The 14,954-nt window shown below is 40.8% G+C and overlaps 1 protein-coding gene across 1 annotated transcript; it reads left to right on the top strand.

Annotated features, from left to right (window-relative positions):
- Positions 1–13,693: 13,693 nt before the first annotated feature.
- Positions 13,694–14,596, top strand: LOC127161226 (uncharacterized; the record flags this gene model as incomplete). The annotated part of the gene is made up of 2 exons (XM_051103869.1): positions 13,694–14,007; positions 14,038–14,596. Coding segments are annotated over exons 1-2 (661 nt in total), but the record flags the coding sequence as incomplete, so codon positions are not given.
- Positions 14,597–14,954: the final 358 nt, after the last annotated feature.

Raw genomic sequence — 14,954 nt, forward strand, 5'->3', positions numbered from 1 at the left:
CCAGATCTTCAGACTAATGGCAGAAGGTCTGGATTCCATGGCAGCCTTCATTGGTCTGCATTAGGCTTGCTCAGAGGCCGTCTGACTGACATGTAAAGCAACCAATCACAGTTCATTCTGATCAGCTCAATATGTTCTCTCAAAGTGTGTACTTGAATGGGTTAAATGCAGAGCACAAGTTCCCAATATGGGTCACAATACTTGACTACACTTCCTTTCTTTCCATTCCTTTCATTTGCTTTGCTTTATTTTCCTTTCCTTTATATGGTACAGTATGTATAATAAAATTGTGCCCTTGATTACTTGAATTTGGGTTTTAAATGTATACATGCATAAGTGGGCCTACAGGCACTTTTACACTTTATCAGTTTACAGTAATCAGTTTAGCACTGATTACAGACCTAAAACTAGATGAAATCTGGGGAAAAGGCAACTTTTTTCATGTACTTTGAAATGAACAATGTAATACAAGCATATAATAAATAATAAAAATAAATAATAACAATACCTTTAATAACTAAGTTTAGGGTTGGCATTCAATAGATTACACTTCTTAATGAGGCTTAAAACAGTGGTTCTCAAGCAGGGGCCAGTGCACACTTGGGGGCCTCTGTAAACTTCCAGAGGGACTTTTGAAGCTCCTGTTTTCAACATCTGTCAATACTAGCACTTACTGCAATTATTAAGGGGGTGTTATTTGTTATTTGAAGATGCTGAAATCTAGGTAGAAGTAAATACCATTTCTTTCCATTCCTTTCATTTGCTTTGCTTTATTTTCCTTTCCTTTATATGGTACAGTATGTATAATAAAATTGTGCCCTTGATTACTTGAATTTGGGTTTTAAATGTATACATGCATAAGTGGGCCTACAGGCACTTTTACACTTTATCAGTTTACAGTAATCAGTTTAGCACTGATTACAGACCTAAAACTAGATGAAATCTGGGGAAAAGGCAACTTTTTTCATGTACTTTGAAATGAACAATGTAATACAAGCATATAATAAATAATAAAAATAAATAATAACAATACCTTTAATAACTAAGTTTAGGGTTGGCATTCAATAGATTACACTTCTTAATGAGGCTTAAAACAGTGGTTCTCAAGCAGGGGCCAGTGCACACTTGGGGGCCTCTGTAAACTTCCAGAGGGACTTTTGAAGCTCCTGTTTTCAACATCTGTCAATACTAGCACTTACTGCAATTATTAAGGGGGTGTTATTTGTTATTTGAAGATGCTGAAATCTAGGTAGAAGTAAATACCACTTGCAAGATGCTTACTGTTTGAGGTAAATCATTTAAGCCATAGCATTTCCCAGCAGGCAAATTTGACGTTGACAACTTTAGATTTTGATTACACAACCTAAAAACAGTAAAATATCATCCCCTGACGTCAGTATGTGATATCAAATTAACATTGACATTAGACATTGAATTCACACTGAATTTTGGTCACCTGATGTCGCAAACCGAAATTTAACCAAACATCAACGTCTTATGATGTTATGTGCCTGCTGGGTTCTAAGTGGACTAAATTACTAGATTCATCCAGTCCAAGAAAGAATGTATAAGGTCGTAAATCTTTAGAGTGTTGTTCATGCAATGGCTCATAGAACTGTGAGAAACATAGGACTGCGGTTTTCAAAAAAAAAAAAAAAAAGCCTTCAGCCCCAACACACACACAGTTACAAAGAATTTCAAAGAGTTCCTACACAGTAGCACAAACGCCACAGACGAGGTTCATCTTTGATTTCTGGTGCAAAACTACTTCAGACCGTGACTGTTTAAGAAAATGTTTCACTCGTTTGTTTTTTGCTCTTTGTGTTTTTGGCATCTGGTTGGTAAGTTAAAACATATTTAATGCTTTCGGTTCTATAGCAGATTTATATAACTGTAAGATCTAGTAGTTCTAACCAAATGCATTAAATTATAATTCTACCCATACTTTCTTACAATTTGTGTTTCCAATTTACCTAATCAGATCTGCAGCTAGTGCACTTGCCCCTGTTCCAGCTGTTGCATTCTGACCTAAAATCTATTTTGGCATTTTCATTTCAAAATTTTAATTCACTCCAATCTCCAAAATTTGCACAAAATGCATTTACTAATTCATATACTGATACAGATATTCAGTGCCAAACTTTCTCTGTTTCCCAGTGTTTTGTGAAGGCATGAAGACAGTATCAGTGATGGAGGGAGATTCTGTCACTTTACAAACTAATTTGACAGAAATACAGAAAGAGGATATTATAATGTGGATATTTGGAGCTGAAATGTCTTTGATAGCTAAAGTCAATGCAGAGGCTAGATGCTTCAACACATATGATGGTCCTGATGGGAGATTCAGAGGCAGACTGGAACTGGATCATCAGACTGGATCTCTGACCATCACAAACATCAGAACTGAACATGCTGGAGTTTATAAAGTGACCATCCATAGCAGAATAGTGACTGAATACAGATTCAGTGTCATGGTTTACGGTGAGTAGAGAGTTAAATTCACCATGTGCACTACATATTGGAAAAACTAAAATTAATGCAAATTAATGGTCTCTCATTAATATTATTTGAACTATAACATTGTTGATGTTATGATTCTGATTGGGCTAGAGGCATTTTAAAGGGTTGGAAACTTTTGTCTAAATGTTTGACCTCATTCGCAATTCGCAGGAGTCAACATCAGTTGCAGAAAATCAGACATAAACACAAACTGAGATTTTTTTATTTTTATTTTTATTTTTTATACCTTCAGAGGCATATTCCATCCAGTTAGAGAAAATCAAACATGTTGAATATTTTGAGGCAATATTAGATGTTTACATCTATATATACACAGTAGATTAGTGTTTGATGCGTTTTTTTTTTCCTTGAAGTCGGCAATGCTTTTTAAATGTGTTCAGATATTAAAAGCCATATAGCTCATTCCAGCATTGAGATGTTCACTTTTCTATATTTTCCAGAACCACACTAAATTGTTTTGAAGTTTCAATTTAAAGAACTTTAAAGACCAAATTCACACTGCAAAGGCTTGGGAGTGACAAATGCATTTCAACAAGGGAATGAATACTCTAATTATATCATTTTGTGTGTGTATGAAGTACACAACAATAAGAAGATACTTAATCAAGCCCCAGTTATAAGTGCTATCTTTATGCAGATGCATGACCTCAAAGAGATTACAATATATGCCTTTTGTTTAAAATACTGAAAATAAATGTTAAGAAACTGTTAAAGAAATGTATTTATTTATTTTATGTTTTATTTATTTATAAGTGAAAATGTCTAATGTGAATTACAGCTGTTGCGTCAGAGAATGAATATGTCCATCAGATTTCCTCATGCTTCCTCGTTCAATCTTTGTCAAAACTGTTCCTCTCCTCTTCACAATGTAATTGTTACATAGTTTAATCAGTAACAGAGAAGCATCTATTAGGAAACTAAAAAGCAATTTTGCATGGTGTGTCTCTTAAAAGTCAGGTCAAACGCATATTGGACTCATAATAATTGAATAATTTGTTGGATTCATAGCAGCATGCTGCTGCTAACATTAGGAGTTAATTTTCTCTTAAACAATCTGACACATTTATTTTTGTTTCATAAAGCGGACTTTCCAGTCACTTAAACAGCTGAATACTAGGGCTGGGTTAAAAATAATGTTTTAATTAGTTTTAGTTAAAATTTTCTGTTATTTTGATAAACCAATATCCGTTCTTAACTCCAAATCAATTTTTAGTCTGTTTCAGCTGCGTGAACAAATATTCTCTAAACGTTATCTGTAGTGAGCATCCCATCTAAGTCAAGCTCTGAAATTCTGTCAATGAAATTATGAAATTCCAATAATAAATACAGTTTTGGCACCCTTTAATGTGTTGACAGATTGCTGTAGTGCGTCAGTTATAGCGAAGTGGCAACACGGAAGGTGAACTATCATCTCTTCTGCTTTACTACTAGTTACAGCATGAAACAAAAATGAATGAATACCTGAAGCTATGTTGACAGATACATTATGATGTTGACAGAACTCATGTTGACAGAACTCATGTAGTTACCTTGTGAACAATGTCACATAATTTTAACTGTAAATGTAATTTACCTCAGAAAAGCCATTCAATGACATAAACATATTAGTTAGCTAGAAAAAAAAATAATAATAAAAAGACTTGAAAGCATCTTGCTAAATATATTAACTTTGTAGCCTTCTATATATAGATCAGATTTGACTCACATTAATGTATCTCTGCAGGCAATGCACACGTAAATCCGGTGCTGATCTCTGTTGCTGCTGCTGGATCTCTATTGATTATAGCTGTGGTCGGGATCTTCTGCATCTGCAAGAGAAAAACCTCCGAAGAGGGCAAGTTACCTATTGTTGATACATTAGTCAGTTAAATAAGTAGTTAATAAAACATCCGGTTTGTGAACAAGAGTTCAGATGCAAAACCAGCTAAATCCATCTGACATCTTTCTTTAAAAAACGCATTTTTATCAGGCTCGGATGTATAGGTTTCTATGTAAGTACCTGTACTTCTGATTGAGATGAGGCTGGTATTTTTTTACTTTGTAAGAAAAAGTATTTGATGGACGTATAATATGTGTCGCTCAGTATCATTATCTCATTTTTGACCGAGATGGCTTTTAGCTGGTTTTGCATCTATTATTTTGAGAAAAGACTGATAGTAATTAGCATTATGCATTAATGCACTTCCAAATGATGGATAATTTTGTTAAAACAGTTCAATCCTATAAAGAACAGGTAACTTATGCTGATCCAACATACTGCAATCAAAATTCACATAAAACGGTAAGATAATTAATGACTGTGTGTTGTGTTTGTTTGGCTATGTGGGTTTGCAGGTGCATGTGTGCTTTTGTTGAATTATTTGATTGATATTTTTAGAAGTGTACGGGAACCTGAAGTGTCAAAATGTCGCAAATATTTCTTTGGAATATATATGAGGTAGGACACAGGCCAGTCTATTAGAGTATTTGCTTGTTAGTGTCAAACCCAATTAAGAAATACATAAATGAAAATAAGTGATATATTGTATATCATTTGAAATTTGATTCAGTATTTCATACCATTCGAGTTTTGTATATACATGTATGCATCAGTTCTGTGTTAAATAATATGAACACAGTACAGATGCAGCTTTGCATTTTGTTAAATAAAAACAGTTAAGTAGATGACAAAAAACATATTAATCAAACATCCTTTGTGTTTGTGATTTCTTACAGAGGGTTAAAGAGGAGGTTGAGGTGGTGTATGCAGCTGTCACTACCAGCTCTTCTGTTTCTCTTTAATGTTCTTCGGATGTTTTATTAGTAATGCTTTCAAAATGTGCAAAATACGCTGATCAATTTGCAAAAAAAAAAAAAAAAAAAAAAACTACCTTCCTAAAATAAAGCAATTTATTAATTTACTAATTTTAGTTTATTTTTTTTCTGTAAAAAAAAACAAACAAACAAACAAAAAAAAAAACAAAAACAAAACTACTGTATGTTATAAAGACATGTATTATTTAATATAACACCAGTTGTGTTCGTCTGAAAGTCAAATACACCTAGGTTGGCTTGAGGGTGAGTAAATCACTGGATACTTTTCATCTTTGAGTGAAATATCCTTTAAATTGTTCAGGTGGGTGATTGCTTGAGGGAAAAAGCTGTTCTTGTGTTCTGGTTTGGCTGTTCTGATGCTCTGTGCTCTGTAGCACCAGCCAAAGATCAATGGATCAAAGATGAAATGGCCTTTGATGGTAGGGTGTCCAAAGCCCTCTTTCTAATTCTGGAGGTGTAAAGATCTTAGGGTGGCCAGTTATCCTCTCAACCATCATTTGTAGTTCTCTGACTTAATGCCAGACTGCCAATCAGAACTGTATTAGCAGCTCCTGTGGCAGGTTGAACTTCCACAGCTGGTGAAGGAAGTACAACCTCTGCCAGACCATTTTAACAATGTGTGATGTGTCCTGCTTCAGTTTCTGTTAGAGTCCAGGAACATGAATAGCCACTTTTCCACTGTCCTCAACAAGCACTGGATGTCAATATAACCTCAAGTTGGTGTTGAACCCCAATGTCGGGCAGACATCAGTATTTGACATCAATTTGATTTAATGTTAGATTTTGGTTACACAACCTAAAAACAACAAAATGTCAATGTCAGCTGATGCTGGTATTGGACAACAAATTAACGTTGACAGAAGCTAGCTTTACAAACTCAGTTTCAGACTAGGTTTAGAGCTAACAAAACCAAAGAACACCAACCTGGTTTAGATCAAGTTGAGTGGGCTCACAAAGCTCAATATAAACGTTCTCTGTCAATTCAAGAGTTTGATCCAGAGATTAACTCTGGAGCGCGTGCACCTAAAAGAGTGACACATGCAGCAAATAGCCAATCACAAGGAATGTCAAAAGCATCAGCAAGGCATCAGTTGGATTCAGTTCTTGTGATAATTTGTCTCTAAAATTATTTGACTGTGAACGTCTTTAATTTGGAGCGAGAGATACGGGGTAGTGGCTTCATTGCATCATATATATTTCACTTTGCTCACAGCTCATTGGTCAGGTTTGGGTTTGCAAACTCTAAACCAGAATAAAACCTGCTCTAGCTGTGTATCGTAACTTACCATGGAGACGAAAGCCACTCAAAACCAACCCACCTTCTTGAGCCCAAAAACTCAGAGTTAGCTCAAACTAAACATGAACTTACCTGGGTAAAAACCAAAACTGGTTTTGTGCAACAGGCCTCTGACGTCGCAAAAAAAATGTAACCAAACATGACATTGCGTCCCTGCTGGGTCAGGCCAGTGCGAGCCAGTGCTAATGAGACAGGCAGGGCCAAAATCAAACTGTGTTTCCACTGTTATGCCAGTAGCCTTTTTTTGATTTTATTTACATCTCATATTACAATATCGCTTTCAATAAAAAAAAAAAAAAAAACAAACAAAAAAAAAAAAAACAGATCACATAAGACCCCAGGTGTGTTTTTGCCATCCATGAATGCAATTCAGTGAATGTATGCAACGCTCAAGCAGTTCAGTTTGTGAGTCAGATTGAAACCTGCAGTGGTCTGCTTTCTTTAGATCTGGAAAGAAATGTGGTTTGATCTGATGGTCAAAAACATCTTTTACAGGAGAGCGTGCCTGTTACTGGACGTTTATGTTTGATGTGCACTGGTGAGTGTGCGAGGTGTGAATTTTGTCTTATTGTGAGTTTGCAGGACTTGCATGTGGTTGAAAGTTGTTTTTTTTCCATTCCTGCTCATATGAAGCTTATCTTCTGACTTCTGCTCTACACAAAACAACTTTACTATGCCTCAATTTCTTGTAGAGGGGTTGGTGCTGTTTACATTATGCAAGGCCAGCTGACCCCCTGGGCCAAGCTGTTTAAAAGAAATGTGATCAGATTTCAGATTGGATCAAATTTTGAAAATAGGTGGATCAAAAAAAAAAAAAAAAAAAAAAAAAAAACATACCACTGAAAAATGTAGGTAACCTACTAAATGTAAACTATAGGTTGCTATTTGCTGAGACTTATTTGTTGTAAATATAAGATTTATACCAAAAATGTTTCATGCTAGTAACAGAGATTTTCAGTTCAGTTTGAAGCATTTTACAAACGTAACAGACAAGAGCTTTTTCATAAAAAACAAAAACGGTCCATAATTCGTAGGCTACTTGCTTGTTCTGTGGATTTACACATAAATCGTTTGAACGATATCCTACACATTTGATTCGATATTCGTTCTGCATTTCACAAAGATCAAAGATACAAGAAAATTCACTAACAAATTGCAACCTACCTAGCTGTTCTGAGCGGTTAGTGACTTTATTGCGGTTACAAGGCTGCGTGTGGTGGTTTCTCGTGGATGTTTAAGCTAGTAGTAACAAAGGGCCAATGAATCATTCGTGTCGAGCACAGTATTGTATCTGTACAAAGCTTTTTACACCGTATTGTTTGGTTGTTGGAAGACTTTTGTGTTGTATAAAGAAAAAAAAAACGTAGAACCGTAACGTTAATGTTTTCCTTACACGTCATCAGGCAATGGACCGTTTTTGTGGGCGGAAAGCGGTCATATCAAGTCGAAATATTCAACATCTTTTCCAACTGCTTCTGTATCTCAAACATAAAAGATCCATTTTTGTCTGCTTGGTCTACCTCATTGCCTACCTCTTCTCTGTGTGATGTTTCCCAGTGAACGCAGTTGTAAAAACCGTCAAAAACGAAACTACAACCGCATTTGACCGCTGAATGAGTAAGCATATTGTAATACTAGAGCGCCTTATCCAGGAATTAAATTATAATAGAACCAGGAAAAAAACAGAATGCTTTTAAAATAAATTAAGGGTTATTTTATTAAACGTTTTTGCACATTTATTTACATTGTTGGGCTTAAGAAAACTGACAAGTCAGCAAAAGTGCTGTTTGTCAAACACATTTATTGTACTGTATTGTATTGAAGGAAAAGGAAAGGAAAGGACGTGACATGTGGCCAAGCGGTGACCCATACTCGGAATTTGTACTCTGCATTTAACCCATCTAAGTGCACACACACAGTAGTGAGTAGTGAACAAACACGCACACACACACCCGGAGCAGTGGGCAGCCATATTGCTATCGCTGCGGCGCCCGGGGAGCAGTTGGGGGAGCGGTGCCTTGCTCAAGGGTCTCACCTCAGTCGTATAGTATAACATTAGTTGTGTAATAAAAGTGATCAAAATTACCAATAGAGACATCAAGGGTGTGCCATAAAATTATAATGCACACACATGCATATATAATTAATACATATTTATAAACATAAGTTGTTCATTCATGTTCATAATAAGTGATGTAATCACAGTTCAGTGTTATTTCATGTCAACTTTGAATCAATAAAATTCACTGTTAAGTGCTACTCTTTATGATTTGGTAATAAAATCTGATTTTCTAACATTAATGATTACAAATGACAAACCAGACAGAAAAAAAAAAAAAAAAAAAAAAAAAAACATTAATCTGAGTCATATTTTAGTTTGTTTTCTATCATTATTAATAATCCCAATGCATTTGTTTCATTAATTTATATGACTTTTGTTGAGCATGTTGAGCTTTCTGAAAACATGTACAATAACACTTGCCAGTGGCAGTCACCAGTCTCCATCAAATAAATATCATTTGGATTATGGGGCGATGGGACCTCTGCACTCTTGGAAAACAACAAAGATTCACAGAAGGTAAACTTTGAATCAGTGACACAAAAATACTACAAACGTGTAATTAGCACTAGAGACGAACTGACGATTGATCGTACTGACTGATCATCAGTGGTTTGCTATTGATTGAACCGATAAATGGCGCCATCTGGTGGAATTTTAATAAACAGCAGGTAAACAGCATCAACACTGTGAGCTCAACACTGATGGATGTTCTATTGCACGTATTTCAGTGCATATGTCATATATGTTTGTACATTTACAAACAAGTAGTGATTACAGCATACGTTCACAGACCTGATAAATATTAGCTCTTCATAAGGGTGCAAATTAATTTGTGACCTTAAAAGCAGCAGGTTTTTCATCCCCACATTTATTCATGCATCTGCATCAGTGAATCTTTGTGCGTGTTAGATAGCCTACCTATTTTTGTTTCATCCTTCTAGTAAATGAAAGCATTTGCTGTATAAATTTGGCAGTAAAGCTGTTTAAGTTAGTTGTGATTTAAATACAAAAAAATAAAAAATAATAACTTAAGCACTTTAACAAAATCAATGAGACATAACAAGGTTCAAAGGCACTTTTTACAACCTTCCATTTCAAGCTTCCTCTACAAGCACATAACAAATACACAACCATAAACCATAAACATACTTGGTAACACTTTGTAATAAGATACATGCCATTTTCCCGCCTTTGTTAGAAAACAAATCAAGTATTTCCTTCCTTGTCCCCTCCCACTGCATTCCAGCATGTTCTTTATACGTCCTGTTAATCATATTACATTTCTGAAAATGCATAAAAAATGCCTGCAGTTTGCTCTATCCTGGCCATAAATTTGCGATAACAAAAGCCTCCTCGCAATTTACTAGTAATAATAATTTCAGCCGAGTCTAAAATGAATCAAGAAAAAAATACTTTTATTTTGCCAGGTGTAACAGGGTAAAAAAAAAAAAAAATATATATATATGTATTGTGCAAAAATGCCTGTTGTAATTGTACAAAATCATGCATTGTTTATTGCTCATTGTTAATGCACCTAAAAAAAAAGAAAGTTTTGGAGACACCTACTGGCAATAAGAATTAATAGTTAGCTATGTCAGCCATTTTCTCTTCAGTTCAAAATGAGCTGTTGAGAAAAATGGCAGGTACAAATGTTAAATATCTCAAATTGCTGACTGATTTATTTTCTTTTCTTTTAATATATCAATCTAGAAATGTATCTAAATCTCTTTTACTTGATATTGAAGCGATATGAAGATCGCAACTGACGAGTAATTGTTTCATGCATTTTACATGTGGCGAGCATTTTGTATTTCTTTTATTTCTGTGTATTTACTTTGAATATTCTTATGTGTATATGTTTTTTTGTTAGTTTTGTTACCAGATGAGCAACGATTCATGTCTGTCTGGTGTTTTCTCATTTATCTTCAGGTATGGTGTATTATTATTTGTGTAATTTTACGTTCTTCATGTTAACAAAAGCTTAACAGAAAAGAGACCGAGTTCATAATCACATAGTCATTTATTGATTGTCAGGTCTTCAGTTCAAGACAAGCTGTTGAGATGAATGGCAGTTTTGTTACCGGATGAGTACATGGATAAACTTGGCAACTGTCTGTGTGTGATCTTTGATCTGTGACTGGGAGAATCGAACATGAGAACCAGAGTGGGGTTACACAGGCATAGTAAAACATCAATCAAAAGTAGTAAATTCAAACAATCAATGGAGCAAATACATTAAATGCATTAACATTTAGTTGCACAACTTATCAGCATAACACACAGAATAAGATATAATTTCAAAGAGTCAGCATACCTGCCCAAGAGAGAGATACACGGAAATCGTGCACTCTTTTAGCTCAAAGAAAGCAAAAAGCGACGGTAAAAACTAGCTATACGTGTTCACATCATCATTCGAATGTGACGATTAGAGCTGGTATACTTCATTATATTATATATAATGGAAACAAGGCCATAAAAAAGTGGCAGTGTCACGAATCTGGTTGGTGCTCTGTGGACCGCTCACCACCAGATGTCACTTTCACCCCATCATTACACACAGACTGTTGTTCTACACCCCTGGACTACATTCCCCATCAGCCATTGCACTTTACTCACGACCAATCAGCGGCACTATAAAAGCCCCGGACTTTCCATGCTAGTCAGGGATTGTTAGATTGAATTGTTGTTTTGTTAGCGTTTCCTGGTTTCTGGTTCCCGTGTTTTTTGACTCTGGCCTGCTCTATCGTTTACGTCTGTCTAGCCGCCTGCCTTGGATTATCGCTCTTGTCTTCTGGATTATTCTCTCCGTCTGCCTGTGTCATTCCTGTTTGCTCCCGTCTCGACCTTGCCTGTACGACCATGTCTTTGTCTCATCCAAATAAAAGCTCGCATATGGATCCGCTCGTCTCTCGTCAATCACTCCTCGTTACAGAACAATCCGTCAACACAGGATCCAGCAGCTTCACCCCCGGACAATCAGCCGATACGGACACAGACAGAATTCTCTCCCGGATCAAACAGAAAACACACACACTCGAACAGTATATCCGTGAGTTTATTGCAATTTCTAATTATTCCACTCTCCCGGACTGTACTAAGATTGAGGTGTTTTGCGATGGCGTATCTGAGCCGCTAAAAGCGAGACTGAGACGCGAGGGTCCGCGCTCTTCGCTGGCAGCTTTCATGAACTTTGCGTTATTGTGTGTGGGCTCGCCGTGTACTGTGGGGGTCGCGAAGGGGGAACGCGACAACGCGGACATGGCAGCCCCGCACCCCGCTCGCAGATTGGTGGTTACGCCGGATCACGACGCCAAAAATAAGTTTTCCGCCTGGATCGCTCGCGAAATGGCGGCCGTGTCGGAGCGAGCCCGTGCTATGGCGGCGTCAGCTGAGATGGCCGCCGCGCCGGAGCGCGTTAACGCGGCAGCGGCGATAGCAGTGCCCGGTCACAAAATGGCGGCGGCGCCGGCGCGCGCACACAAGATGGCGGCGACGGTGGAGCCCGTTTGCAAGATGGCGACTAAAGCGGGGCTCCTTCACGTCACAGCCGCCATACAAGAGCTGTATAAAGTCACAGCTGCTTTTCCTGAGTCAAGTCAAGTTGCAGCTGTGTTTCCCGAGTCAAGTCAAGTTTCCAAGTTAAGTCAATTTACAGCTGCATTTCCTGAGTCAAGTCAAGTTTCCAAGTCCAGTCAGAGTGCAACTGTGTTTCCTGTGTCAAATCAAGCCAGAAGTCAAGCTGCTGTTTCTGTGTTAAGTCAAGTTGTCAGCCATCTTTCAGCTGAGCCACGAGTCAAGATGGCTGCCACGTCAAGCCACTCCACAAGATGGCTGTTCCTGTGTCAAATCAAGCTGGAGCTGTACCCGGACACCACCTGTGGCCATGATGGCCCATGTGCTGACACACCCCTAAAGACAGTATGGTCAGCTAAAGCTGTGTTTCCTTCATGTCAAGCTACTACCCCTGGCTCAAGTCAAGACACAGCTGCCGTTCTGTCTCAGTCGTCAAGTCACAGTTGTTCATTCCGAGCCAAGCACGCTACAGCTGTTGTTCCTGAGTCAAGCCACTGCACAAGATGGCTGTCACGCCACATCCACTGTTCAAGATGGCTGCCAAGCCAGGTTACTGCAGAAGATGGCTGCCACGCCAGAGTCACTGCAAGCTGCTGTTGCGCCAGAGTCACTGCACAAGATGGCTACAGCCAGTGCCAGCTAACGCCAAGTCAGTCCAGCCACAGCCCAGTCCAGCATCTCAGTCCAGCCCAGCCTGTTCACGTTGAGTTTTCAGTCCAGCTGCACGAGTCAGTCCAGCTTCCAAGTTCCAGTCAAAGTCACAGCCATCATTCCTGAGTCAAGTCAGTCTGCACATCTCAAGATGGCTGCCACGCATGATGGCCCACTTGCTGGATTAAGATCATGGCTGTATGGCCAGTTAAAATGGCAGCCTTCAGCCAGCGCCTGCTAACCCCAGGGTCAGCCCAGCCAGCGCCGGTCAAACGCCATGCCAGCCCAGCCAGCGCCTGCTGTTCTTCATCAGCCCAGCCAAGCGCCTGCTGTTGCCACATCAGCCAGGTTATTCACCGGTCAGTCCGTGTCTGCCTCTTCTGAACCTGCCACCAGCTGCTGTTTCTACTAAGTCAAGTCAAGTCACAGCCAAGTCAAGTCATGTTCCAGTTGTTCTTCATGAGCCAAAGTCACGCCCCGCCTGACGGCCCAGAGTCAAGCCACGCCCCGCCTGACGGCCCAGAGTCAAGTCACGCCCCGCCTGACGGCCCAGAGTCAAGTCACGCCCCGCCTGACGGCCCAGAGTCAAGTCACGCCCCGCCTGACGGCCCAGAGTCAAGCCACGCCCCGCCTGACGGCCCAGAGTCAAGCCACGCCCCGCCTGACGGCCCAGAGTCAAGCCACGCCTCGTCTGACCGCTCAGAGTCAAGCCACGCTTCGTCTGACCCTCCAGAGCCCCGTCACGCCCTCGTCTGACCCTCCAGAGCCCCGTCACGTCTCGTCTATCTGTCTAGAGCCTCGCCATGTCTCGTCTGACCGCTCTGAGTCAAGTCACGTCCCGCCTGGCGGTCCAGAGCCTCTCCATGTTTCATCAGACCTCCCAGTGCCTCGTCATGTCTCGTCTATTCGTCCAGAGCCAAGTCACGTCTCGTCTGACCTTCCAGAGCCGTGCCATGCCTCGTCTGATATCCCACAATCACGGCCTATCATGATAGCTGGTGCACTGGACCCACCACAACCTCCCGCTGCTGCTCTTCCTTTAATGGCGGTTGCCATCTGGTGTGTATGGGCTGCACACTGTGCCCCTGAGGTCATGTCTGTTCATAAGTCCGCCCCTGAGATCACGTCTGATCTCAAGTCTGCTCCAGAGGTCTCGTCCGGTCTCAAGTCTGCGCCAGAGGTCCCGTCTGATCTCAAGCCTGATCCTGAGCTCCTGTCTGATCTCAAGCCTGCTCCAGAGCTCCCGTCTGACCAGGAGACAGACCCAGAGGCCTCACCAGTCGGAGAAGCCGCGCCAATGCCTCCTGAGGTGTCAGCTTTGGCTGTGGATCCTCCCATGGAGGCGGCGTCCCTCTACAGACTCTCTGCTTCTCCCCATACTCTTTCTACCTCCTCTGTCTCTGCTGTTTCCAGGTCCCAGGCCATAACGCGGTTTCCTGCTCCGCCCCAGCTCCCGTCTGGTCACAAGCCTGTTCCAGAGTTCCCCTTGGTCAGAGAAGCTGCGCCAATGCCTCCAGAGGTGCCAGCCGTGACTGTGGATCCTCCCTTGGAGGTGGCGCCCCCCTACAAGCTCTCTGCTTCTCTCCCTACTCTGTCTGTCTCCTCTATCTCTGCTTTCCCCAGGTCCCAGACCGCTCCCCCTGGACGCTCCGCCTCCTGGTTCCTGTTCCGCCTGGGAGGTTGCTGCGCCTTCTCCCCCTCCTGCTCCGCCTCCTGCTCCACCCTGGAGGGTGCCTGCATCTCCTGCTCCGCCCCTGGTCGGAGGGGCCTCCTGCTCCACCCTGGAGGGCGCCCGTGCCTCACGCTCTGTCTCCGGCTCCGCCCTGGAGGGTGCCTGCATCTCCTGCTCCGCCCTGGAGGGCTCCTGCGTCGCCTGCCCCGCCTCCAGCTCCGCCCTGGAGGGCTTTCGCGTCGCCTGCTCCGCCTCCAGCTCCGCCCTGGAGGGTTCCTGCTCTGCCGGTCCTGCCTCAATCACCGGGTCCTCCGCAGGGGCCTGGCCCCCCAACCCTCGCCCTGTCTCGCTCCCTCCCCACCGCT

The sequence above is a fragment of the Labeo rohita genome, unplaced genomic scaffold (assembly GCF_022985175.1).
Source record: "Labeo rohita strain BAU-BD-2019 unplaced genomic scaffold, IGBB_LRoh.1.0 scaffold_594, whole genome shotgun sequence".
Classification (NCBI taxonomy): Eukaryota; Metazoa; Chordata; class Actinopteri; order Cypriniformes; family Cyprinidae; genus Labeo; species Labeo rohita.